Below are 27,404 nucleotides of genomic sequence, written 5' to 3'. Positions count from 1 at the left end.
AGGCGAGCTCCATCTTCCTCGGAGTCCCGCCCCTTGCCGATACGCGCAATGGGCGCCGTCCATTAGGCGCAGGCCCCGCCCCCGTTGCGCGCTGGCTTGCGGGCCGCGGCGCTCGTTCCGGGGGGCGGGCGCGGGGAAGCCGGAGTGGTCGTCCCCGCGGGCTGAGGCCGCGGCCGGCTGCGCGGAGGGCTGAGGCGCGGGCGAGCGGCCGGGCCGAGGGGCGGTGACTGGGCCGCGGCGGAAGGCGCGGCCGGGGGGCGGCTCGGGCCCCTCCCGGCCCGGGGTGGCCGCCTGGGCCGCGGGAGCGGGGCGGGCCGCGGCGCGGGGTCCGGCCGTGCCCTCCGGCGCGCCCGCCATGTGCGGCGCCTTCGGGGGGCTCCGCCTTCGCTGAGGGGGCTTTGTGCTGCGGCGCCCGGCGCTCCCGGAAGCACGTCGTGGGCGCGGACGCCCGGCCGGAGCCTCGCGGCGTCTCGCATCGACTGCCCGCCCGCCCGCCCGCCGAGGACTGGCATGGGCAGCGGGAGGAGGCGAGGAAGGTGTGCGGGGCCGGCGCCCGGCGTGCTCGCTCGGGCGCGGGTGGGGCGGCCGAGGAGGGTGGGGTCCAACCGAGGCGCCCCGTGTCTGCCTCGCAGGTGCCCATGGCGTCGGAGCGGCGCAAGGTCAAGCACCCCTGGAGCGGCCCCTTGGAAGGGGGCCCTAGCAAGCGCAGCTGCGTCCGGGAGCCCGGGCATGTGGCCCCCCCCGGCCGGCCGGCCCCGAGCCCTGAGCCGCCGTCGCGAGGGGCCCGCAGCCCCCAGCGCCTGAAAGCCCCGCGGGAGGACGATGTGGCCCGCGCGCCGAGGTTACCCCGGGGCTCCGCGCGCCGCAGGCGCTCCTCCTCCTCTTCCTCCTCCTCCTCCTCCTCCTCCTCCCGCTCCTCCAAAGGCTGCCTGACTCGCAGCTCGCGGGGCTTCGTCTCCTCGAGGGGGTCTCTGCGCCCTGCCAACCCCTCCCTGGAGGAAATGGCGTCCCTGGAAGAGGAGGCTTGCAGCCTCAAGGTAGGTGGGTGCACCGCCTCGCGGCCCCGCGTCGCTGCTGCCGCCCGGCTTCGGGGCTGGGGGTGGGATTTGGGTGGCACGAGCCCCAAGTCCGTGCCTCGGAGGGACTCTGGGGTCCTCCCAGGATCCTGCTGTCCCCAAACCAGGCGGAGCAGGACGTGGCCCGGGGTGGCCTCCCTTCCGTGGAGAGGTGGTGTGCACACTTGAGAGCACCGGGGGCCGCGGCTTGGGCTTCCAGGTGATGAGCGCTCTCCCGCCCCCGTACTTGGACACGTGCGGCGGGCGTGCCAGGCGGGTCGCAGGCACAGGACACCGACGTGGAAGTGCGTCCCTGTAGTGTCCCGGAAGGAGGGCGGCCTTGGCTCTGGGAACCGGCGAGTTCGGCTTTCGGCCAGGTCTCGTGCGTGTCGCGTTGTCGCTTGCTGGTGCGGGTGTGGTTGCTTGGTTGATGCAGGAGGTAGACCTCCTGGTCCACCAGCGCAAACACGCAGACAGGGCGGCGTCCTAGGTCGCCGGGCACCAGGGCGAGTGCTTCGCAGAGTCGGGCTCTGGACGGGTCTGGACTGGGGGCTTGGTTCGTGCCAGGCAGCGTTCTGGGAGCTCGAGTTTGTGTTCTGGGTTTCGGCGCTGCAGACCTTATTTATTTATTTAAGAACTTCTGTGTGCTGGCTCGCTCCCAGATGGCCCCTGCGTCATGCATCCCAGTACCTGCGTTTGCTTTCCTGCTCTGCGGCAGGCTCAGGCAGGCAGTTCTTGCCACCCCGTGAGGGAGCCGGGTTGGTGTCCCAGCGTCGGCTTCAGGTGTGGGCATTGTGGGTTGTGACCCAGTGGATGGGAGATCTCTAGCACACGCAGGTAACTCATGTGAAAGAGTGAAACGGGGCTGCGTGTGGGGCGGTGAGGGGAGGTGGGCTGCTCCTAGAGGAAGTGACTTACGTTTTTGAGGATTTGCTTATTTGGAAGAATGACAGATCTGCCATTCATTTCATTCCTCCGATGGCCCACAGCTGCTGTGGCGAGGCAGGGCTGGAGCAGGAATTCTCTTGGGGTTTCCAGGTTGGTGGCAGGAAGCCGTGCACTTGGGCCATCATCCCAGGCTCTTTAGCAGGAGCTGGGTCAGAGGCAGAGCAGGCCCTTGATCCTGAATGCTGGGATGTGGGCGTCCCAAGGTGGCTTGACCCTGGCCCTCCAGTGCCCGCCCCTAGAAAGCTGTTAGAAGGTGGTAGGCGCAGCCCCTAGCAAAGAGGGGTTCTTTAAATTTAAATGCTTATTTCTTTGAAAGAAGACCGAGGTTCACACCCTAGATAGCCTCGATGGCTGGGTCTGGACTGCGCTGAATCCAGGGGCTGCCGGGAGCTTCTTCCAGGTCTCCCACGTGGGTGGCAGGGGCCCAAGTCCTTGGGCCACCTTCCGATGCTTTTCCCCAGGCCGTTGGCAGGGGCCTGGATTGGAAGTGGAGCAGCTGAGGTACAAACTGGCACCATACGGGATGCTGGCATTGCAGGCTGCGCCTTCACCCGCTGCGCCACAGCGTTGGTCCCCAGTACTGATTCCCACCCCCCGGATGGTGAGTTGATAGTCCTTTTCTTGGCGTAAGAGTGCTGAATAAGGGCAGGCCTTGGGCACTTGGGTTAAGATGCTGCTTGGGATACCCGCACCCTGTATGGGAGAGCTTAGGACCCAGTGCCTGGCTTCTTCCTGATTCTGACTTCCTGCTCATGTGCCCGAGAGGCAGCAGATGAGGACGGAAGGACTTGGACTCCTGCCGCCCAGGAGGGAGATCCAGACTGAGTTTCCAGCCAGGCTTTTGGGGGCATCTGGGGAGTGAACTGGCAAATGGAATAAAAATAATTTTAACATGGGGGTCAGTTAAATATGGAACTTTGAAACTATTTAATTTTTTAAAAAGATTTATTTATTCATTTGAGAGGCAGAGGTACAGAGAGAGGGAGAGAGAGAGAGAGAGAGGTCTTCCATCTGCTGGTTCACTCCCCAAATGGCCACAATGGCCAGAACTGGGCTAATCTGAAGCCAAGAGCCAGGAGCTTCTTCTGGGACTCTGAGGTGTGTGCAGGAGCCCAAGCACTTGGGGCATCTTCCACTGCTTTCCCAGGCAGTTAGCAGAGCTGGATCAGAAGAGGAGCAGCAGGCACTAGAACTGGTGCTCATATGGGATGCCGGTGCTGCAGATGGAGGCTTAAACTACTGTACCACAGTGCCGTCCCCACATGCTGTTTAATCTTTTTTTTTTTTTTTTTTTAAAGATTATTTATTTGAAAGAGTTACACAGAGAAGAGGCAGAGAGAGAGAGGTTTATCTGCTGGTGCACTCCCCGATTGGCTGCAACAGCCAGAGCTGTGTTGATCCGAAGGCAGGAGCCAGAAGCCAGGAGCTTCTTCCAGGTGTCCCACGCGGGTGCAGGGGCCCAAGGGCTTGGGCCATCTTCTGCTTTCCCAGGCCACAGCAGAGAGCTGGATTGGAGGTGGAGCAGCTGGGACCCGAACCAGCACCCATATGGGATGCCTGCACTGCAGGCGGCAGCTTTACCTGCTATGCCACAGCACTGGCCTCCTGCTTAATTTTGTCATCAGGCTTTTGTGATAAGGTGTCAGAGGACTTGGGTAGCTCCTAAGGTAACTTCAGTGACTGTTAGGGACAGGGAAGCTTGGAGGAGCAGGCGGTTTGCTTAGGTGCTTAGCTCAGGCTGTTCTGCAAATGGGCTGCAGACTTGAGGGTGTGGCCTGGAATCTGGGTGGGGCTAAACTTAGGATTGACCCAGCTTTCTCTCATGAAAGCCAAAGGGGCTCTGTTTTTCCCAGTTTGATAAGCATCTGAGGGTTAGAGCCAGTGGAGACAGCTGTGTCTCTCTCAAAATAAAAATGAGTATACTACTCACCTTTTGAAAAATGTTTATCTTCCATCTACTTGAAAGGCAGAGCAAGAGAGAAATCTTCCATCTGCTGGTTCACCCCCAAATGCCTGCAAAGCCCAGGGTTGGACCAGGCCGAAGCCAGGAGCCAGGAACTCCATCCACGGCTGCCACGTGGGGGCAAGGACCCCAGTACTTGAGCCATTTCCTGCTGCCTCCCAGGGTGCAGATGAGCAGGAGGCTGGAAACGGAAGCTGGGACTCTGAGAGGGGATGCAGGCTTCCCAGGGATGCAGTGTCCCAAGGTGTCTCAATGCCAGCCCAGGATTTGCATTTTAAGATTTATGTATTGCCGGCGCCGCGGCTCACTAGGCTAATCCTCCGCCTAGCGGCGCCAGCACACCGGGTTCTAGTCCCGGTCGGGGCGCCGGATTCTGTCCCGGTTGCCCCTCTTCCAGGCCAGCCCTCTGCTGTGGCCAGAGAGTGCAGTGGAGGATGGCCCAGGTGCTTGGGCCCTGCACCCCATGGGAGACCAGGATAAGCACCTGGCTCCTGGCTCCTGCCATCGGATCAGCGCGGTGCGCCGGCCGCAGCACGCCGGCCATTGGAGGGTGAACCAACGGCAAAGGAAGACCTTTCTCTCTGTCTCTCTCACTGTCCACTCTGCCTGCCAAAAAATAAAAAATAAAAAAAAATAAAAAAGATTTATGTATTTTTATTTGAAAGAGTAAAACAGAGAGAGGAGAGGTAGAGAGAGAGGGGTCTTCCATCCACTGGTTCACTCTCCAACTAGCCGCAGCAGCCAGAGCTGTGCCGATTTGAAGCCAGGAGCTGGGAGCCTCTTTCCGGTCTCCCACGTGGGTGCAGGGGCCCAAGGACTTGGGCCATGTTTTGCTTTCCCAGGCCATAGCAGAGAGCTGGATCGGAAGTGGAGCAGCAGGGAGTAGAACCTGTGTCCACATGGATGCCGCTGCTTCAGGCCAGGGCGTTAACCCTCTGGCACAGAGCCAGCTCCCAGGATTTGCATTTCTGACTGCCTCTGGTGCTCTGTGGAGAGGGGAAGGAGGGAGAAGGCAGGGAGCTGGTCAGGACCTGTTGGCTTGCTGCAGGCTGGAGTGACAGCTCTGCTGGGTGTTCACCCCTGCCTGCAGAGGTGCACAGCTCCTGAGCAGGGCTGCGGTGGACACAGAAGCGCCTTTTTTGGAGGTGGGTGGTGCTTCCCTTCTTGGCGCTTTGCCCGCGTCACCCAGTGCTCGTGCAGCCTCCTGTCAGCGACACTCTGCTTCGGTGACCTGTGCTGGTCCTCACGGCCCTGGACCTCTGCAGCCTTTGGCAGTGTCTGTTGGGTGCTCTGCCCCCTTGGTTTCCGGGATGTCAGGGAGAGTCTGAGTCTGAGTCCTGGTTCTGCCGCGGACAGACCCTGTGGCAGTTCCTCTTTTTTTTTTTGACAGGCAGAGTGGACAGTGAGAGAGAGAGACAGAGAGAAAGGTCTTCCTTTGCCGTTGGTTCACCCTCCAATGGCCGCCGCGGCCGGCGCGCTGCGGCCGGCGCACCGCGCTGATCCGATGGCAGGAGCCAGGAGCCAGGTGCTTTTCCTGGTCTCCCATGGGGTGCAGGGCCCAAGCACCTGGGCCATCCTCCACTGCACTCCCGGGCCACAGCAGAGAGCTGGCCTGGAAGAGGGGCAACCGGGACAGAATCCGGCGCCCCAACCGGGACTAGAACCCGGTGTGCCGGGCGCCGCAAGGCGGAGGATTAGCCTAGTGAGCCGCGGCGCCGGCCCGGCAGTTCCTCTTTCGGTGAAGCCGCAGGAAGTGTTGGGTGGATTATTCCATTCCTGACTTTTCTCCACCTACTGTGTGGTCCTGGTCTTCACAGCCAAGGCGGACACAGCGTAGGCTGCCAGGCCTTCACAGCGTTCAGCGTTCACAGAGAATTCACAGGCAGAATTCGTGACTCCAGCCCAAAATGCTGCCTGAACTCAAGGCAGGTGGCACCACCCCCTGTCCACTTCCTCTCCGCCTTTGTTCTTTCTCTCCTTGGGACTCGGTGCTCCCTAACCAGTGCAGCTGTGTTCGCTGTCCTGTGCGACCCCTCCTCCAGCTTTCCCTTCCCTCCCCGACTAGACCAGGAGCCCCGAGAAAGGCCTTCTTTGTTAGCAGCTAGGACCCGGACCAGAACACTGCTGGCTGGCATGCAGCAGGTGCCTGGACAGCACTCGTAGAACAGATAAAAAGTGTTTTAAATTCGAGATTTCTGGTTTTTTTTTTTTTTTTTAATTATTTATTTGAAAGGCAGAGTTACAAAGAGGCAGAGAGAGTGGTCTTCCATCCACTGATTGACTCCCCAGATGGCTGCAAACGGGTGGTGCTGAGCCGATCTGAAGCCAGGAGCTTCTTTCGGATCTCCCATGTGGATGCAGGGGCCCAATCACTTGGACCATCTCCTACTGCTTTCCCAGGCCATAGTGGAGAGCTGGATCAGAAGTGGAGCAGCTGGGACTCGAACCAGCACCTATATGGGATGCTGGCACTGCGGGCGGCAGCTTTACCCCCTACGCTGCAGCTGCGGCTCCAAGATTTCTGGTTTTATTTGAAGAAAGTGGGCTCTGTGACTTGGGTCCAGTACTCTGAGGTGGCACTTCTTGGCTGGGGATGAGGAGCAGTGGCCTTCCAGGAGGCATATGCTGTGGGCCTCACCTTGCCGTGTTGTGTGATAGCTGCTGTGGGGGACGAGGATAAGGGGCGGAGGTGGAGGAGCAGTCAGAGGAGGAAGATACGGCTTTGTAGGCTGGAGAGGAGTTTATCAAGCAGAACCTGGTCTGAGGAAGTGAGATGTGACACAGCGTGTAAGAGCAGGGGACGTGCCCAGCTGGGCAGGTGCTTACTGCTTGTGGAGGGAAGCAGGTGTTGGAGAAGTGGGCTGGCAAGTGGGGCTGTGTCTTTGACAGCAGGCCCAGGCCTGTCAGGTTTATTTTGAATGTTTATTCAATTTTCATAAATTACAAAGGTATAAAGAAAGGAAAATTGGGGCAAGCGTTGTGAGGCAGCAGACCAAGCTGCACCTTGGGAGGCCTGCATCCCACGCTGGAGAGCCTGGTCCTGTGTTTCCCATCCCGCTTCCTGCTGATGCACCTGGGAGGCTGCAGATAATGGGCCGGTGCTCGAGCGCCTGCCACCTGCACGGGGGCCTCAGAGTTGCTGGCTTCACCTGACTGTTGCTTGCATTTTTGGGGAATGAACCAGTGGACAGGAGATTCCTGTCTGTCTGTGTCTCCTCTTGTCTGTCATTCTGCCTTTCAAATTCATTAGCTAATTTAAAAATAAAAACGACCTGCAACCCCTTCTCTCAGGTAGTCCCTTTAGACGTACGTTAGAAAGTTCGGAAAACTAGAGACCACGCAAGTTTGGAGAAGTTCCACATGGAAATCAAAGCCTCCTTTTTTGTCCATCTCCCTTGCTGCCAACAGTTGGAGTAGTTCAGGACAGGCAAGCCTGAGTGACGTACGTACGTGCTGACGGGCCACGCCGGCACCGTGTTGCCGTGTTCCGAAGGTCTTGAGATCTTTTTGGCAGCAAGGATGTTGCATGCTTCCTGTGGGGAAACGAACCTCAGAAGGTGCAGGAAGCGGGGAGAGTGGCAGCCCCTCCTCCCGCTCCCCAGAGATAGCCGCTGTGGAAGGCTTGTCTTTCCTTACCGTGCACTTCCACACGTGGAAAGCGTTCTGTTCTCGGGCACAGGAGGGCGGGCTCGCTGTGTGGGGGCAGGGGATGGCCACGGCTGGGGGTGGGGCCTGCTTTGCTTTGGTAGAGGGCAGGATTGGGACACTTGGTGTGGAGGTCTTTCTCCTCAGTGTATTTTTTTTTTTTTAATATTTATTTATTCGAAAGGCAGAGTAACAGATTGCGTGAGGTGTTCCATCTGCTGGTTCACTCTACAAATGGCACAACACCTGAGACTGGGCCAGGCTGAAGCCAGGAGCCTGGAATGGCTTTCGAGTCTCCCATTTGGGTGGCAGGGGCCGAGTATTTGGGCCATCGTCCGCAGCCTTCCCAGCGCGTCAGCAGGCAGCCCAGCCCTGAGTCTACTTGTGAGAGGAGTTGAAGGGCTGCGTGCCAGGGCTGTAGAATGCCTTGCGGCAGGGTGGGGCTGGGTCAGTGCAGGGGAGGCCCAGGGCTCTGCTCTGATTCCCGGGGACACTTGTGTTCTCCATGAGCCTGAGGTCTGAGTTACAGTTGGTCTAGCGTTTTCCCTGTGGCCTCCTTCAGTGAGAGGTGTGAGAGGGAAAAGAATGGAACCAGGCGTCTGCTCTGTCTCTGAGGAGGTTGGGGGAGGAGAGAGCCTCCTGCCTGACCCTGGAGTGGTCTTTGGGAGACAGAGGCAACGTCCTGCCTTGGCTGGAGGCGTCTGGGAAGCTTGGAGGCTTGGGACGTGAGGGAGAGGGTCACTCAGGACTCTTGGGCTTGCAGCTGTGGGCCAGCCCTTCCTCTCTCTGGGTCCTTTGATTTTGGGATTGACTGGCTGGTTTGTAGGAACCCTTTGGGGGCGTATTTGGAGTGCTCGCCTTCCAGAGCAAGCTAGCTAATGTCAGGGACGGTCGGTCTCAGCTCATCACTCCCCATGAGGGAGAGGCTGTCATCGGACCACCGCGGGGAGGTGAAGAGACGGCGGCACATGGCTCCTTTCACAGGGCGCTCCGTGGGGCGGGCTGGGGTGGGCTGGGGTGGGCTGCAGCCACGTCGCTGTGCTGCCTTGGACTCGGGGAACTACCATGATTTATGGGATTGCCCTCGGGACAGACAGCTCCTTCCACGTCTGCCTTCTCTTTCAGGATGATTCCAAAGCCAGTTCTCGAGACTCCACGAACTCTGAGCTTGCAGCTGAGGCTGAGGGCCAGAATGAAGCGACTGAGGAGCCACACAGGGTTCAGAGGAGGCGGCGGGAGAGGCTTCGCGACCAGGGCTCCACTGTGATCTATCTGAAGGCTCTCCAGGGCATCCTGGGGAGATCGATGCCGAAGCGGAGGGGAGAGGCTGCTCCTCGGGCAAAGTCAAGCCCAGGGGAGCGTCCCAGCCAGGGAGAAGGACTGGCCAGGAGCGCCGCGGTCCCCACCCCTCAGAAGGAGGCAGAGTCCGCTGCGGAGCAGGAGGAGCTGGTGCAGGAGGGGAGCAGCTTCTGTGGCCGCAGAGTGGTCATCGACCCTGCAGGGTCACCCGGCAGGGAGCCGCTTGGTGACCGAAGGGCGGCCATGGACGAGCCTCCTGGGCCCCTGGAGTTCTGGGATGACTCTGACTCCCATGTTGACATCCACAAGGTGAGTGATGTGCAGACCAGCCTGATCTTGTTACTCATTAAAAGCAGTGCTTGCCTTAACCGGGTCTCCAGGAACAAGAGGGAGGGGTCTCCTACGACATAGCTTCCACCTCAGTACAGCGCTACCTTGATTTATTTATTGGCTTTATGTGTTGTTGAGATCTGGGTTTAGCTGTTGTATCACAGATGGAAGTAAGGGGCTGGCGTTGTGCAGTGGGTTAAGCTGCTGCCTGTGACGCCAGCATTCCGTGCGCACCAGCCCCGGTTCGAGCGCCTCTGCATCCAGTCCACTCCCTGATAATGTGAAAGATGGCCGGAGTGCTTGGGTCGCTGCCCCCATGTGGAGGCCTGGGTGGAGTTCAGGCTCCTGGCTTCGGTCTTGCCTGTCCTTGTCTGTTGAAGGCGTTTGGGGAGTGAACCAGACGGTAGGAAATCTGTGTCTTTCTCTCTCAAAGAAAGAAAGAAAGAAAGAAATCTCTTTTTTAAAGACTTATTTTTTATCTATTTGAAGGACAGAGTTAGAGAGGAGGAAAGGTATTAGGCTGAGTGTTGGTCCTGCTAAAACTATTCTCCCAGTGCTTTCCTGCCAGTTTGTTAGAGGAGCCTCTTTCGTTGTTGTCATTGCTTGGTTTTGCTCTTGGAGGATGTGAGTGGTGATGGGGGGTTTTGTCCTCGTTTCTGTGTTTGGTTACTTGTCTCTTTGGGGTTGCTTTTCTTGTTTCGTCTCTCCCTAGGAAGTGTGCAGGTGGCGTAAGGGTGGTGCCTGCTGGGCTGTTCCTTTTGACACACTGGTTCTAAGAACACTGGCTTTGTGAGTATGTGTTCTGTTCTCGGATCCTAGAGTGGGGAGGCTGGCGTTCTTTGGTCTCTGAGAATATTAGTTACAGGTTTGTTTTCACCTTTTTCTTGTGTTTGCTGTCTTGGAGGGTGGGGCTTCCCTCGCCTGCCTTGGCTCTCTGTGCTCAGACGTGGAGCACTGAAGTGTCAGGTGGCTGTGAGGGTCCCCAGGTGGACCTGCCGCTGTCCTGGAGCTGCTTGGTTCCCGGGAGGAGGAAACACTGGTGTCCTGGAGTGAGGGTGAGGGAGGGTCGGCGCCCACCGTCAGCCTGTGATGCCTCTTGGTTCAGCTTCTGTCCCCTTGGTTCAGCTTCTCTCGGCATGAGCCCTTGGCTTGAGTCGGGGGAGGGCAGACCCATCATCCGCCGGGGTGGGAGCTGCGTTCCCGTTTTCCTTGTGAGAGGCTGAGAGGGCCCTTTCCGCAGCTTTCTGGGGTCATGATCTCTTTCTGGGCTTTTCTCACTGCTGCTTAGGGTTTGGCTGTCTGATCTGAGCTGATTACACTTTGTCCATTTCCTTCTGGAATCCCGTTTGTATGGGGTTTGCTCTGCCCTTCATTCTGTGTGCTTTCCCTTTGTGAGTTTACGCCTTTTCAAACCGATTTCTTTTCATTTCAAAGAGTGGGTGGAAAGGACAAGAACCACGTGTCCCTATCTAAATGGAAATCCCTCCCATGTCCAATGGGTTTGGTACCTTAATTGTCCCACTGAACACAGAGCAGCTGTGTAGGCTGTTGGATGTAGATCTTCGTCCTGTTTGGGACCTCGAATTCCACGAACTTTTCCAGATTTATACACGACCCTTGTTTGTCAGAGCAGACACATGGGTTGTCTGTGTCAGGTGTGGATTGGGAGGCAGTAGGTAAGCACGTGAATGCTGGAATCAGACCCTCTGGGCTCAGGTACTGGGGCTGCCTCTGAGTTGTGATCTGGGGAAAGCCACCTTACCTCAAGTCCGTGTTTCTTCATCTGTACAAAAAGCAAGTTTTCCTGATGTTGCCACGGTTAAGAAATACGGATCCGGGGTCAGTGGAATTTTCTGTAAATGGCGCGTTGATACCAACAGGCAGTGCAGTTGCCACATCCTGTACCTGACGTGAGAACACTGGCTCCGTGCCCAGCGCAGCCAGCTCTAGATGAATGTCACTGAGTTCTGCCGTATGGGATTGATGTCAGGGCAGTCTTGCTTGTTGAACCACTTGACAGGGATTCAGAAGACTCTGTTACAGATTTGTTAATAGTTTGTATTTCTAGTTCCGTGTACATTTAAAAAAAAAGTTTGTTTTGTTTGAAAGGTAGAGCAACGGAGAGGGGAAGGCAGAGAGCTTCTATCCTTGGTTCATTTGCCAGATGGCCCGGCGGTGAGGTCTGGTTCAGGCTAAAGTTGGGAGTGAGGGACTGCATCCTGGTCTCCTATATGGGTGGCAAGGACCCACGTACGTGGGCCATCGTCTTCTGCCTTCCATTGCATTAGCAAGAAGCTGGACTGGAAGAGGAGTGGCGGGGACTGGGGCTGGCACTCTGGTGTGGGATGTGCGCTCCACCGCCACGCCTGCCTCACGGGGGTTACTTCAGATGATGTCCTGACCCTCTTCGGTGAGAATCGCAGATGAGGCCTGGGAAATGGTATTTTTTAACAAATGCCTCTGAGTGCTAGGGGTTCAGAGGCTCTCGTTTGGTCTTCCATCTGACTTGCAATTCACTTACAACTCTTTTTATTTTAACTTTTATTTAGGAAAAAAAATCTAAAACATTTACGAAATACACTTGTTGGTCTGTCACTAATCTTCACCAGCTAACTACTTGCAGTGCTTGTGAGGACGTGAGAAAGGGCGGCCTGCTCGGAATGAGTGCCCTCGTCTTGTTTTGTCTCTGTGTTCCTTCTCTCTCTGTGGGCGTTACTTTCAAAGAAATCCTAGTACCTTTTCTCCATAACTGTTTCAGTGTCTGTTCCTGAAACAGTTTTGGGTCTGGTGTTTAGGCACAACAGGTTAAGCTGCTGCCTGCTGTGCTGGCTTCCATATGAGCTGTTCCAGTCGCTGCTGCTGCTTCTGATCCAGCTCGCCTCTGGTGTGCCAGGGAAGGCGGTGGAGCCGGGGCAGTGCTGGTGGACTTCAGGCTCCCGGCCCAGCCCTGGCTGTTGCAGCCGCTGAGGAGTGAACCAAGGGATGGAAGATCTGTGTCTCTGCAACTCTGCCTGTCAAATAAGTAGAACAAAAGGACGAGGGAGGGTAGGGTGGGAAGTGTCGTTAGGCTCTTAAAACTGTATATGTGAAATATATTCCCTTTATATAAATTTTTAAAAGTTGAAAAAGGAAATTGCAAAATGTGTATATGTAATAAAGACTCAATAAATATTGTGTTATTATGAAAATAAATTTTATCCTAAAATGTAAAATACACAGCATCTTGAAAAGAGAACACCACAGTTTACGTGCTGTGCCACAGCTCTGGCCCCACCTCCAAGTATTTTTTAGGTTACTTTTGAGTAAATATTTCCTGTGGTTTAAAAATGAGAGCCATTTAGTGAAAAACAGCTTGCTAAACCCTGTTTGCCCCTTCCTCCTCTGGGTGAGGGCTTTAACCCACTGTGCCACAGCACCAGCCCTTTAAGATCACTTTTAAAAACAATATAGGGCAGGGCCAGCATCCCATATGGGAGCCGGTTCGAGTTCCAGCTGTTCCACTTCCAATCCAGCTCTCTGCTATGGCCTGGGAAAGCAGTAGAAGATCGCCCAGGTCCTTGGGCCCCTGCACCCTGTGGGAGACCGGAAGAAGCTCCTGGCTTCAGATTGGCACAGCTCCAGCCGTTGTGGCCATCTGAGGAGTGAGCCAGCAGATGGAATACCTCTCTCTGTCTCGACCTCTCTCTGTAATTCTGTCTTTCAAATAAATGAATCTTTTTTTTTTTTTTTTTTTTTTTTGACAGGCAGAGTTAGACAGTGAGAGAGAGAGAGACAGAGAGAAAGGTCGTCTTTCCTTTGGTTTACCCCCCAAATGGTTGCTGTGGCCGGCGCGCTGTGCCGATCCGAAACCAGGAGCCAGGAGCTTCCTTCTGGTCTCCCATGCAGGTGCAGGGGCCCAAGCACTCGGGCCATCCTCCATTGCCTTCCCGGGCCACAGCAGAGAGCTGGACTGTAAGAGGAGCACCCAGGACAGAATCCGGCGCCCTGACCAGGACTAGAACCTGGGTGCCGGTGCCGCAGGTGGAGGATTAGCTAAGTGAGCCGTGGCGCCGACCATAAATAAATCTTTAAAAAAAAAAGTGATCTTAAAATGCAGAAACAAAAGTGGTGTTGAAAAAATTTGCTGGGTGGCAGGTCCACGTGGTATATAGTGGGTTAAGTTCCCATGGAGTGCTGGTTTCAGTCCCAGCTGTTTGACTTTTTTTTTTTTTTTTGTAAAGATTTATTTTATATATTTGAAAGAGTTACAGAGTGAGGTAGACACACAGAGAGAGGTCTTCCATCTGCTGGTTCACTCCCCAATGGCCACAATGGCCAGAGCTGCACTCATCCAAAGCCAGGAGCCAGGAGCTTCTTCCAGGTCTCCCATGTGGGTGCAGGGGCCCAAGGACTTGGGTCATCCTCCACTGCTTCCCCAGGCCATAGCAGAGAGCTGGATTGGAAGAGGAGCAGCCAGGACTAGAACCGGCGCCCATATGGGATGCCGGCGCTTCAGGCCAGGGCTTTAACCCGCTACACCACAGCACTGGCCCCACTGTTTGACTTCTTCTTCTTCTTCTTTTTTTTTTTTTTTAATTTTTTTGACAGGCAGAGAGAGAGACAGAGAGAAAGGTCTTCCTTTTGCCGTTGGTTCACCCTCCAATGGCTGCCGCGGCCGGCGCACTGCTGCCGGCGCACCACGCTGATCTGATGGCAGGAGCCAGCTGCTTCTCCTGGTCTCCCATGGGGTGCAGGGTCCAAGCACTTGGGCCATCCTCCACCGCCTTCCCGGGCCACAGCAGAGAGCTGGCCTGGAAGAGGAGCAACCAGGACAGAATTCGGTGCCCCGACCGGGACTAGAACCCAGTGTGCCGGCGCCGCAAGGCGGAGGATTAGCCTAGTGAGCCACGGCGCCGGCCTGTTTGACTTCTGATCCAGCTTCCTGCTTCCTTGGAAGGCAGTGGAAGGTTGTCTGAGTACGTGGGAGACCAGGATGGAGTTCTGGGTTCCTGGCTTAGCCACAGCTGTTGTGGGCATTTAGGGAGTGAACCAGTGGAATGAAGAGGTCTCTTGCTCTTTCTCTCTCTCAGTCTTGCTTTGCCTTTCAAGTCAGTTAAAATAAATATTGAGGGGGAAAAATAAACATTGCTCTAAATTGTGAAGCAGCATAGATAAAAACCAACACTTAGAACTATCAGACTGTATCCGCAGGAGTAAAGATCAGTCTGTTTCTGTCACTTTTCTTTGCCCCCTCCCCTTTGTTTTTTACAGATATATTTATCTGAGAGGCAGAGCAACGGAGAGAGATGGAGGGATTTGATCACCTGCATCTGTTGGTTCACTCCCCAGAGGGTTGCAGCAGGCAGGCCTGGGCCAGAAGCCGGGAACCCCTTCCTGTTCTCCCTCAGGGGCCCGAGCACTTGGACCATCTTCTGCTTACTCCCAAGATGCGATAGCAGGGAGCTGGACAGAAGCAGAGCAGCTGGGACTCAGACCAGTACCCCAGCACTTTGATGTGGGAAGTGGGTGTCCCAGGCAGCAGCCACCCCTTCCCCATGCCCCCAGCCCTCCTTTTTTTTAAAAAATGAATTTAGGAAACCTGTAAGAGGTTGGCTTGACTGAGGTCTGTTTGGGGTCATTTGTCTCCCTTAAACTGAAGACAGCTGTAGGAGGAAGACAAGGACTTGAATACAGACTAAGCATCCCTCATGTAAAATCAAAATTAAAAAGTTCTAAAACCTGAACCATTTTTTTAATTATTAAACAATATTTATTTATATACTTGAAAGTCAGAGTTACACGGAGAGAGAAGGAGAGGCCGAGAGCAAGCGAGAGAGCTCTTACCTCCACTGGTTCACTCTCCAGTTGGCTGCAATGGCTCGAGTTGAGCCAGTCTGAAGCCAGGAGCTGCTTCTGGGTCTCCCACACGGGTGCAGGGCCCCAGGACTTAGACCATCTTCTACTGCTTTCCCAGGCCATAGCAGAGAGCTGGATTGGAAGTGGAGCAGCCGGGACTGGAACCGGTGCCATATTGGGTGCTGGCACCGCAGGCAGCGGCGTTACCTGCTACGCCGCAGCGCCGGCCCTGGCTGAAGCATTTGAAGAGTGCCACGATGAGCGTGTGTTTGGGATTCTGGAGCATTTTGAGTTAGGGATGCTCAGCTGATCAAATCGTGCTAATATTCCAGTGTGAAAACCTGGAATCCAAGACATTTGTCCCAGGTATTTTGGATAAGGTGTGCTTACCTGTATAGAGTGATGCCATCTCCTCTGAGGGGATAATTCAAAAAAATTGTAGATTGTATAATTAGTATAAAAATTAGATTATAAATACATCATGTAATGTAAAATACATTAATGATCTTTTATAATTATAAGTAATTTGATGTTTGTGGGGTACAGCGTGGTGTCATGCTTGCTCAGGGCAGTGGGCGTGTTCTTGGGTACTGGAGGCATCCCCCATCCTGTTTGCTGACCACCGGAAGTCCTCAGTTGTTAGCCATCACTGTTACCACCTGTGCTATACTGAGGGCTTATTTTGGGGGGGGAAATCCTACCTTGAGTTTGGGTATTTTTGGTCATTATAAATCATGCACTTCAGGGCCAGCGCCGCGGCTCACTAGGCTAATCCTCCGCCTTGCGGCGCCGGCACACCGGGTTCTAGTCCCGGTCGGGGCACCGGATTCTGTCCCGGTTGCCCCTCTTCCAGGCCAGCTCTCTGCTGTGGCCCGGGAGTGCAGTGGAGGATGGCCCAAGTGCTTGGGCCCTGCACCCCATGGGAGACCAGGATAAGTACCTGGCTCCTGCCATCGGATCGGCGCGGTGTGCCGGCCGCAGTGCGCCGGCCGCGGCAGCCATTGGAGGGTGAACCAACGGCAAAGGAAGACCTTTCTCTCTCTCTCTCTCACTGTCCACTCTGCCTTTCAAAAAAAAAAAAATTAAAAAAAAAATTAAAAAAACAAAAATCATGCACTTCAGAGAGTTTGTGGAAAAATGGAGTTCAGAATTTGTTTTGGGGAGCGACACTGTGGCAGTGGGCTAAGCTGCCAGCTGCAATACTGCATCCCACGTGAGGGCCAGTTCCAGTCCTTGGCTGTTCTGCTTCCAAGACCCATCCTTGCGAAAGTGCCTGGCAAAGCAGCCAGTGAGGGCCCAAGTCCTTGGGCCCCTGCCCGTGATACAGGAGACCTGGATGGAGTTCCTGGCTGTTGGAGGGAGTTCAGTGGGGAGTGAACCAGCAGATCGAAGATCTCTTTCTCCCCTTCTCTGTGTAACTCAGCCTTTCATAGTGTGCGTTTTTCATGACTTTACCTAAATTTTATGTAAGGAATTAAGTACGGGTTCTCTGGTTCTGCTGATTCCCAGGGGGTGGGATAAATCTGTAAAACACGGGGGGCCGACACTGTGGCCAGTTCTGGTCCCTGCTGCTCCACTTCTGATCCAGCTCTCTGCTGTGGCCTGGGAAAGCAGTAGAAGATGGCCCAAGTCCTTGGGCCCCTGAACCTGTGTGGGAGACCCTGAAGAAGCTCCTGGCTTCAGATCAGCGCAGTTCTATCCGTTGCAGCCATCTGGGGAGTGAACCAGTGGACGGAAGACCTCTCTCTCTCTGTGTCTTCTCTATGTGTGTAACTCTGACTTTCTAATAAATAAATACATCTTTGAAAAAAATCTGTAAAACACGGTGCTGTAGGTGGCAATGCTGTGAAGGGTGTTTGGCAGTCGTAGCACTGTGTTTGCATGAACTCAGCAGCTGTGTGAGCGCTGTGTGCCGCGCACGGTTCTGGGTGTTTGGGAGACAGTGGTGAAGATCTGTGGGGCGTATGTTCCAGCAGCACTGAGTTGGTTTCCTAGTGCGTGCTGTGAGTGTTCAGTTACTGCTGCTGGCTGGTAGCTTAAGGACTTGGATTTTGCATCCGTGGTTTGTCAGCAGGGATTCAGAAAGGTTCAAACTGGGCAGGTCTTGCTTGAGGGTCTCATGTGCTTCTGTTCAGATGGTGGCCAGGACTGGGGTCAACTGGATAGCTCCAGCCTGGGTAACCATGGAGTTTGCTCAGAGTGGCCAGCTTACACTGCTGTCCCCTGGAGCTGGCAGGTGGCAGACCATGCACCTACACCTCACCTCGCTAGCAAGGTGCTCCGAGGGTGCCTGCCTCCCCGCTAGTGAGCAGGCTTCAGGAGCGAGGGGAAGCCTACCAGACTGTTGTGACCTAGCCTCCGAACCTAAGCAGCTCTGTGTGCGCCGCTGCCTTGTTACAGGGGAGTCACTCCATGGCCCAGACTCGAGGCGAGGGCTTGTCGACTTGCTTTCTCAATGGAGAGTGGTGTCAGATAATTTGGGGACACATTTGGAAACGTTCCCAGCTGTAGGGTTTTGCATGTTGACTGTCAGAAAGGAGGGGCTGGGTGCTGCTGTGGGAGCGAGTTTTCCTAGAGGCTGAGCAGGTGTGGTGTCTGTTCAGTGAGGCGTTCCCTGAGCCTGCTGACCGCTCACAGCTCTGACCTGCACCGTGACTGGCTCGCCTCAGCGCATTTCTGGGAATTGTGAGATCAGGTGAGAAGCTGAGCAGAGGAGCCTGTGCAAAGCTGGCCGCTGCAGGGAACCGGCCGAGGACGGCCACTGGCTGGACATGGCAAGGCTGACGTGGTGCTCTTGTTTCCCTCTGCAGCGCAAAGGTAGGGAGGTGGTGATGGAGCACCCCTCTTCAGGAAGCGACTGGTCAGATGTGGATGAGATCCCCATGGTCAGATTCTCTCAGGAGGAGCCTGTGGCACTGAAGGACTCAGCGGCTCCGGAGCCGTCTTCCTACGCCACCGACTATGTCATGTACCCAGCTCATTTGTACAGTAGCCCTTGGTGTGACTACGCCCGCTACTGGACCAGCAGCCCCAAGCCTCCTGGCTGTTCTGCCGCGGGCAGCAGCAGCAGCAGCAGTGACCCGGCCCAGTCTGGGAGGAGCGGCCAGAGCCACCTGAGCGACTGTTCGCCCAGCTCTCCGGTCCGCTCCCGCACCACCGCCAGGGCCCCAGACGCCACGGAGGAAGGCCGGTCCCAGAATTCCCGCGCGTTCCGGTTCTCCAGGAACTCACACAGGGAAGTGAAGGAGAAGAGAACGTTCCGAGAGGAGACGCCGCCTCCGCGCCCTGGCCGAGGGTGCGCGTCTGGCTCTGTGCCCAGGAGCTGCCGGGAGGCCAGCACGGAGGAGGGCTTCATCGACACCCACTGTCACTTGGACATGCTCTACTCCAAGCTGTCCTTCAGGGGGACCTTCACCAAGTTCAGAAAGATGTACAGCAGCTCCTTCCCCAAGGAGTTCCGGGGCTGCATCTCTGACTTCTGTGACCCGCGGACGCTGACAGACCACCTGTGGGAGGAGCTGCTGAAGGAGGACCTGGTCTGGGGGGCCTTCGGCTGCCATCCTCATTTTGCACGCTACTACAGTGAGAGTCAGGAGAGGAACCTCCTGCATGCCCTGCGGCACCCCAAGGCCGTGGCCTTTGGGGAGATGGGCTTGGACTACTCCTACAAGTGCACGACGCCTGTCCCGGAGCAGCACAAGGTAAGGCGGCTCTTTGTGCATTTGGGAACACAGAGGCGTGTGTGAGGAAGCGCGCGATTTCCTGGGCCGCCAGAAATAACGACTGCTGCCGTGGTCATAGTTTTGCTCTCGGGGGTTTTGAGCGTTGCTCTTTGGCAGAGTTGAGGGTGGCAGTGGAAGATTCTGATTGGGAAGGAGTGGGACAAGAAGGAGGGCTGGCTGCACCCCTCCCCTACCGGGCAGAGTTGGCTGTCGGGGTGTCGTGTCCCAGGAGCGGGTGAGCGGGCCCGGCAGGCTCTAGGCCGGGGAGGGGAGCAGGCGCTGCCTGGATTGGGTTTGGCAGCTGCTTTCCCTTGGGCACTGTTGGACACGTGTGGCTTGAGGTGGTCATGGATTAGCTGGACGTGAGAAGAAATCTGAGCACAGTGGGAAGTGGGTTGTTAGGAAAGTGAGACACAAAATCTGCTGTCCCAGGTGGTTTCTGTGGCACGGGCAGGTGTGGTGTGGGAGAGGAACCACTTTCAGGCAAACACTCGAGTGTTGTTCCAGTGGCGCCTCCTTGGTGCTGAGTGCTTCAGGGTTATGCTTTCTTGGATTACGTTCTCAGTCTTAGGCCTGCATGCGACTTGAAGTGACAGCAGGTATCGTTGGCCTTGGTGAGATGGGACACGAGGCTGGAGAACAGAGTCAGGAAAGAAATGGCTGGTGAGGGGAGGACTAAAACGGGTGCCTGCAGACCCCGCTCCTGGGTGGTTCAGAAGTGGGTGCCGTGTCCTGGGAAGTCTGAGATGCAGAGCAAGGTGAGCGTGGGGACCAGCAGGTGGGCGTGGAGTGTGAGCAGGCTGCAGCCGCGTCCTGCCCTGTGCTTTCGTGCAGGGAGGGAGAGAAGTCCCTGTGGGAGCTGGTTCTGGACAGATGCCTCCTTAGGAGGCAGAGCTGGGTGTTTGTTACCTAGTCTCCTAGGATTCTGGGGAGTGGAGAAGGGAAGAGCAAAGCCAGGGGAAAAGGAGCCACCTTTACGGGGGTGAAGGTTTTCCGTGCTCACAGAGGTGACTGTAGCTCTGCTTAGCTCCGGAGGATTAGTCTGGGAGAGTTGCTGTGGATTGCACACTCGGTCGGTGTGATTGTAAGATTCCCTTGTTCTCTGGGTTCCAGAACCTGGGAGAAGGACCTGCGTATGCCCCCGCAGCCCCTCTTGTGTGTGGAATTAATTTTTGAGATAACAAATGAGCAAGAGAGGCCGAGACTCGTTAATTCTGGGATCCCTGAAAGCAGTGCGTCAGCTGGGACCTGGCGTGTGAGGCGAGCAGAGCAGGTGGTTATGCTGGGCGTTGGGTTCCCGGGAGGGTGAAGCACGAGGCTCTGCTCGGCCGCTCGCTCTCCTTCCTGCTTGTCTGCCATCCTGGTGTTTTTGAAATTGGAATGAGCTTTACAGAATTAATAAATTTAATGTTATCATACCATAGAAAATTGGGGCAGTTGGTGGCTTGTCTTGTAACTCGCTTGTCGCAGATTCAAGGACATGTGTGTTGTATTTCCTGCTTTCTTAAGACAGAAGCTAGGACATTGAGAAAGGCGATGCACTCGGTGCAGCCATTGACAAGCTCGTGGGTTCGTCTGCGTTCCCTGTCAGAGTGCCTGGGCTCAAGTCCCGGTCCCCTCCTGCTGGAGCTTCCTGCTGACACAACCCCTGGGAGCAGTGATGACGAGTCAAGTGCTGGGGTTCCTGCCACCCGCATGGGAGACCTGGATGGAGCTCCAGGCTTCTGGTGTCAACCCAGCCTTGACTGTTGCTGGCATGTGGGGAGTGAACCAGGGGATGGGCTCTTAGTCTCTTAGATGAATAAAAATTAAATAACACCTATGTTTTAAAAAGTGATAGATTGAAGTGTTATCTGTAACCATGAAAATTTCATTAGCTGTATAGCTTCAAAAATAGAGCTGTGTAAGCTGCAGTCGTTGGCTTGTCGCCTCTAAAGAACACTTTGTAGAGACAGGAAATGAAGGACGTGGTTGTGATGCTCGAGCCTCCTACCTGAGTGGGGGCAGAGGTGAGCAGTTGTCGCCAGCCACGGCCACGGCCCCTGTCCAGACTCTGATTCCAGCCCGTAGTTGAAAGCATGGAACTGGTGGTGACTTAGCTCTGCCAGTGCAGAGCAGACAGCAGGTGCCCTCTGCCCTCAACTGTCAGTCTCAAGGGATCAGCAGCTGACTCTCACTGATGCTAAAAACGCAAACGTGGCCTGTACTCCACAGTTGAATAACTGCTTGTGGAAACGTTAAGATGGGCTGCTTGTTTTTAGGAACTGATACTTTTGTCCTTGGTTGTAACCCGGCCTTGTCAGGGGAAGGAACGGGTTCCAGCCCTGCTTTGAACAGTGTGTGTGCTTCACTGCTGAAGAGTGCAGGGACTAGAGGTAGAGGGGTGGAGCGTGTCTGGGGTGCTGACCAGTTTTGGTCAAGTAAAGAAAGTGAGTTTCAGAAAGCAAGCGTGGTATTGAGCATTTCACTGAAGACGGCAGCCACTGTGAGCCGGGCACGTGCTGGAGGGGTGGGTGTGCACACTCACACACACACAGAAAGGTCTGGAGCTTCAGGACCTCTGGGGAGTAGAGGTGCAGACGTTGACCTTGATCCCCACTCCTGTGTCTCCAGATAAGCAGTGCATGGGGTTCCTGTGTAGACGGCCTGGGCTCAAATTTGAATCCTGGCTGTGCATCTGCTGAGCTGCAGGTTGGTGAGCTGCAGATCACCTGCCCTCACTGCACAAGGCCTGACCCTGCCCGATTGCAGTGCCCACCTGACATGCACCTGGCTCTGTAGGAATTGCCAGTAAGCACTAGCCATTACCCTACTTGATGTTGTTGAAAAGTAAAGAATTGGGCCGGCACCGCGGCTCACTAGGCTAATCCTCCGCCTACGGTGCCGGCACACCGGGTTCTAGCCCCGGTTGGGGCGCCGGATTCTGTCCCGGTTGCCCCTCTTCCAGGCCAGCTCTCTGCTGTGGCCAGGGAGTGCAGTGGAGGATGGCCCAAGTGTTTGGGCCCTGCACCCCATGGGAGACCAGGAGAAGCACCTGGCTCCTGCCATCGGATCAGCGCGGTGTGCCGGCCGCAGCGCGCTGGCCGTGGCGGCCATTGGAGGGTGAACCAATGGCAAAGGAAGATCTTTCTCTCTGTCTCTCTCTCTCACTGTCCACTCTGCCTGTCAAAAAAAAAAAAAAAAAAAAAAAAAAAAAAAGTAAAGAATTGGAGGGATAGGCCTTGCTGCCCAGTGGGTTGAGCCACCCCTTGTGACACCGGCATCATATGTCTTTTTGCTGGTTTGACTTCTGGCTGCTCTGTTTCTGATCCAGCTCTCTACTAATGTGCTTGGGAAAGCCGAAAATGATGGTCCACTCATGTGGGAGACCTGGATGGACTTCTGACTTCAGCCTAGCCCATCCCTGGCAATTGTGGCTGCTTTTGGGGAGAGAGCCAGTGGATGGGAAACCCCTTTGTGTTTCTGTCTTTATGTCTCTATCTCTCTCTGCCCTGTTTTTTTTTTTTTTTTTTTTCTTCTTAAGATGTATTTATTTATTTGAGAAGTAGAGTTACAGACTGAGAGGGAGAGACAGAAAGAGAGGTCTTCCATCTGCTGGTTCACTTCCCAAATGGCTGCAATGGCTGGAACTGGGTTGATCCGAAGCTAGGAACTTTTTCTGGATCTCCCACACGGGTATAGGGGCCCAAGGACTTGGGCCATCTTCTGCGGCTTTCCCAGGCCATAGCAGAGAGCTGGATTGGAAGAGGAGCAGCCGGGATACGAACCAATGCCTATATGGGATGCTGGCACTGCAGGCAGAGGCTTAGCCTACTACATCGCAGGGCTGGCCCCACTGCCTTTCAAATAAATAAATAAATCTTAAGAAATGATTAAAAAGGGTAACAAGTTGGAGACAGTGGGGGTGTCCACTGGACAGAAGTGCCACTGACCAGCTGGTTGTCGCCACCTTGTCTCCTCCCAGGTGTTTGAGAGGCAGCTACAGCTGGCCGTGGCCCTGAGGAAGCCCTTGGTGATCCACTGCCGTGAAGCTGATGAGGACCTGCTGGATGTCATGAAGAGATTCGTGCCCTCCGACTACAGGATTCATAGGTCAGGAGGGAGCTCCGCGGGCAGTGCAGGGACTCTGCCCTCTGTCCAGGACGGGAGAGATGGAAGCTCGGGGGTGGGGGGGCAGCTGGTGCAGTTTGTAAGGAGAATCAGGCTGAGCACGTGGGCTGATGCCTGACTGTGTGTGACCCTGGTGCAGTTTGTAAAGGAAGAATCAGGCTGACCACGTGGGCTGTCTGATGCCTGACCGCGTGTGACCCTGGTGCAGTTTGTAAAGGAGAATCAGGCTGACCACGTGGGCTGTCTGATGCCTGACCGCGTGTGACCTACAGAACGGCAGCTTCATGGGTTCAGCTAACACCCTGCTTCTGCAGCCCCTGCGGGTGGCTGGCTGACGAGTCTCTGGCCACAAGTGAAGGCTTGTGGACTTGGAGGGGCTACTCAGACCCTGTCCTGAAAAAACCTGTCTTTGCATCTTTGCACGAAAAAGCCGCTTCTTCCTAGTTAGTGTTGAAGTCCAGCTGGCCTTTCTCTCAGTGGCCTCTGGGGGTTCTTGAGCTTGGCGTGGAAGCCCCCTCTGAGCTGCCTCTGCTGTGGGGAGTGGGCAGTGGCTTGGCTCTGGCGGGCCAGGCGGAGCTGCTGGGAGACAGGTGTGTCGGCAGGTGCTGTGAGCACGGAGTCTGGGACTGAGGTGGGGTTCCGAGCTGGCTCCTTTCAGATGGCTGAGGACTGCTGGGAGAGCGGGGAGTCCAGAAGCCAAACTTGGGGGGGGGCTGTTGGGCCTTTGACCCCTGCTGTGGAGGCCATGCTGTGAGGAGGCTCAGTCACTTGGCTCTTTGGGGTGGGTGGCTGGTTTGATTGCTTACTCACCTGTTTTGTGCTGAGTTTTATTTAAAAATTTTAAAGACAAAGTAACAGAGACAGAGATCTTCCATCTACTGGTTCACTCCCCAAATGGCTGCAATGTCTAGGGCTGGGCCAGGCTGAAGCCAGGAACCAGGAACACTATCTGGGTGGCCCAAGCACTTGGGCCATCTTCCGCTGCTTTCGCAGTACGTTAGCAGGGAGCTAGATTTGAAGTGGAGCAGCCCTGACTTAAAACTGGATGGGCTGACTTTATTTTTTAAAAATGGTTTTCAATTTATTTTCATCTACTTGGAAGGCAAGAGTGGCATACACACACACACACACACACACACATATATTACATTTGCTGGTTTATCCATGAATGCCTGCAATAGTGAAGGCTGTACCAAGCTGAAGACAGGAACCCAGACTCCATCCAGATCTCTGGATGGGTAGCAGGGACCCAAATGCTTGAGCCCTCACCTGCTGCCTGCCAAGACGTGTTAGCAGGGAAAGGGATTGGAAGCAGAGCAGCCAGGACTCGGGCCGGCACTTTGGAAGATGTGGGCATCCCCAGCCAGGGCTGGCCTGTTTGGGGTGTGGTTGAATGAAATGCAGTGGTGGCAGGTGAACCGGGGCTGGGAGCCCAGCTGGAGGAAACCCTGAGTTGCCCAAGTGGTTCACAGCACATGTGTTGCACCGTGGACTTGAGCAGTGTTGGAGTTCCCAAAGCCCTCAGTGGTCTCTGCCCCCAGTGCTGTCGTCTGTGTTTCCTCCTGGTTCTTCTCGTTGCGTGAGGGGCTCCGCTGGCAGTTCTGCCTCTTTGCCGGTCTAGCCTGCCCTGGCACTGCACGACTGCTGGCTATGCTTGGGGTGACTTGCAAGTGGCTGCCCAGGGTCCTGCCCTGGGAGAGCAGCCACCTCCTGCAGGCTGTGCTGGGGTGAGCTGGGTTGGAGCCAGCTCTGGTCTGTGTGTCCTGTGCTGTCTGTCCGTCTCTGGGGCTCCCTGGAGAGGAGGAGTTAGCTGAGTGGTTCTGAGCGCCAGCCCTGACCGGGTATTCTCTCCGCAGGCACTGCTTCACTGGCAGCTATCCGGTCATTGAGCCCCTCTTGAAGCACTTTCCCAACATGTCCGTGGGCTTCACGGCCGTCCTGACCTACTCCTCCGCCTGGGAGGCCCGGGAAGCTCTGAGACAGATCCCGCTGGACAGAATCATCGTGGAAACCGATGCCCCCTACTTCCTTCCACGCCAGGTAGGGCTGTGCTCAGGCTGAGGAGGCACGCAGGACGGGAGGGAGCTGGGTGATCACCCGTACGTGCAAGTTGTCAGGGCCAGAGCCCCAGTGCCTTCTGGGCCCCACTTGGGCTGCATAGCTGTGTCCTTGTTGCTCTGCAGAACCGTACGTCGGGGGCCTGAGAAGCTGAAGGGTACACTCTCTTCCAGGCAGTGCAGAGCCCTAGCCCATAGAGGGCAGTCCACGGAAGCGTGGGACCCTGCTCACCCAGAGCCCCCATGACTGGGACTCTCCCTGCACGTGCAGGTAAAGGGGTCTCTACAGGGCAGCCCCAAAGAGGTCCTTCTGGGGAAGGGACAGGGAGGGAGTTCAGTGTTAGGGCGGGGTCCAGAAGGCATAGCCATGTGGGGGACATTTGATGTCTTCCAGGTCCCCAAAAGCCTTTGCCAGTATGCCCACCCGGGCCTGGCCCTGCACACGGTGCGTGAGATTGCCAGGGTCAAAGAGGAGTCGCTGTCGCACACCTTGGCTGCCTTGCGGGAGAACACCACTCGCCTGTACAACCTCTGACGGAGAGGGTGGCACGCGGAGTCTGCACGACGAGGTCATAAAGTCCACGTTAACGTTGCTTACAAATCAGGATGAGCGAGTGCTTGGCTGCCGTTTGTTGGTGGAGAGTGAAAGGTGAACCTGGGGTGAGCCTGGAGCCCGTTTGTCTGGAGTGAACTTGCTTTTCTCTTCAAACCCTCCAGGGAGACAGCGGCCTGACCAGCAGGCTGAGTGTGAGCTCTGTTTGTCCCAGCTCCAGATGTTTGCAGAGCTGCCGGAACCAAGAAAGCCAGAACAAATGTTTTCCTCGGACCCTCGTCATAAGGCTTCTGCGTGGGGCCGGTGCACTGGGACTTGCTTCCTGTCCAGAAGGCTCCAGGACAGCTGGGGAAGGAGCACCTGTGTGCCTGGTACTCAGCAGAACTCAGTTTGGAGCATGAGCTCCCACGTGGGAACCGCCTGGGGCGCTCCCTGGAGACTGAGCGGTTGGTCTTGCAACCAGGAAGTCACCTGCTCCCCTCTGGATCAAGTCATCTTGGCGTCCAGTGTCCGCACAGCCAGGAGGACTTGGGCTGCCGGCAGCACGCAGTGTGCTGGGGGCGCCTGTTGTCCCTGCGAAGTCCTGGCAGGTGGAGATCCGGGACAGACTGCAGCCCTCGAGGAAGGGGTCTTGTTGGGAATGAGGACCCTAAAGGAGGTGCCCTGCTCACACGCCCTTGCTGGTGTTGGGTCCCAGCCTGCTTTGTTGCGTTTTTGCCTCCCTGTCCTGGACTAGAAAGAATCCGTTTTGCTCTCATGTTACAGTCTCTTGTATTCTGCCCCTCCGGGGGCGTAGATCAGCGTAGGTGTCTGGAGCTCCGGGCAGTAGCGCCTGCTGTGTGTCCTGTGTCATTCTGGTTCCCGTGGTATCTGACTTGGGGGCACACGTGTCATCTCCAGCCAGGGCTCTGCTCTGCCCCCTGCCCGTGCCTTGTGAAGGATTGCTCACTGCAGGCCCGGGGTCCTGAAGGTTCAGGGTGCAGTGTGAGGACACTGCCCTGGGTCCAAAGGATCCCTCCCCACAGGCTCCCCCAGTGAGACAGTTGGGCCACCCAGAGTCTCTTCCCTATTTCTTCATGGCTTAAATGACCTTCATGACCTCAGGGGGAGCCCCTAGGTGTTTTGGAAGGCACGTTTGAGCCTTGTAAGCTATATGCAGTCAGTTTAGTTTTTTGTATCTTCCCTAGTACATGGTACCTGGCCTGGGAAGTAGCCTCAGTCCACTTCCCGTCTCCCGTGGGCCAGCTGTGCTGTGAGGTTGTCTGTGCCTCAGATGTGCCAGGGTGGGGAAGCGGGGGACCCGATCTCCTGCTGGGAAGAGTTGGGGGGTTGCTGAGCCTGTCACCGCTGCCAGCCGTCTCTGCACCATGTCCTGACCGAGCGGCCGTCTCCGAGCCTCTGCCCTCCCCTTGCCAAGGAGAAGCACAGGTGCTATCTGCTTCTCTCCCTGGGGTTCCGCGGTGAAACCTCGTGGTGTGGCGTGAGTGTGGGCTGGCACTGGCGTGGGCTGTGTGGGGATAGCTGGTGTGACTGCCTCTGTGTGCTGCTGGACGCCGCTCCCGTTGGAAATAAAGTGATGGATCCCGAGCCGGCTCCCGTGGGCTCCTTGTCTGGTGCTTTCTCTGAGGGACGGTGGTGTGGTCCTGGTGCCGACCCGCCGTGCACCCCGGGACCCACTGTCCTGGGACGTTCTCTCCCGGTGAGAGGTAATGTAGGCAGATGGCCCTCGGAGCGTTGACTGCCTGGGCAGCGCACTGTTCACTGCCAGCGCCTTTGTCTTTGCCTCCCTCATGTTTATAAACTGAGGGCAGATGATGGCTGGAGAAGGCCGGTGGAAGGAGCAAACCTGTGAAAGGAGCCCAGATGCTCCGAGCAGAGCGGCGGGAG

The 27,404-nt window shown here is 56.1% G+C and overlaps 1 protein-coding gene across 6 annotated transcripts; it reads left to right on the top strand.

Moving 5' to 3' along the window:
- Positions 1-100: 100 nt before the first annotated feature.
- TATDN2 (TatD DNase domain containing 2) lies at positions 101-27,110 on the top strand. Of its 6 annotated transcripts, none has more exons than XR_007913828.2 (7): positions 103-1,037; positions 8,737-9,219; positions 17,886-18,776; positions 22,762-22,889; positions 24,764-24,947; positions 25,139-25,235; positions 25,359-25,495. XR_007913828.2 is itself a non-coding variant. In XM_051831979.2 (7 exons), the coding sequence occupies exons 2-7, from the start codon at positions 639-641 to the stop codon at positions 25,497-25,499; spliced, it is 2,226 nt and encodes a 741-aa protein (XP_051687939.2). In that variant the 5' UTR covers positions 106-536; positions 633-638; the 3' UTR covers positions 25,500-27,110. The 6 variants fall into 6 exon arrangements, 5 of the variants coding, with proteins under 5 accessions (XP_051687942.2, XP_051687941.2, XP_051687939.2 ...); XM_051831979.2 differs by lacking the exon at positions 25,139-25,235 and having other exon boundaries at positions 106-536; positions 633-1,037; positions 25,359-27,110; XM_051831980.2 differs by lacking the exon at positions 25,139-25,235 and adding an exon at positions 25,682-27,110 and having other exon boundaries at positions 106-1,037; positions 25,359-25,533.
- Positions 27,111-27,404: the final 294 nt, after the last annotated feature.

Source organism: Oryctolagus cuniculus, chromosome 10, assembly GCF_964237555.1.
Source record: "Oryctolagus cuniculus chromosome 10, mOryCun1.1, whole genome shotgun sequence".
Lineage (NCBI taxonomy): Eukaryota > Metazoa > Chordata > Mammalia > Lagomorpha > Leporidae > Oryctolagus > Oryctolagus cuniculus.
This window is presented reverse-complemented; position numbering and strand designations above follow the sequence as displayed.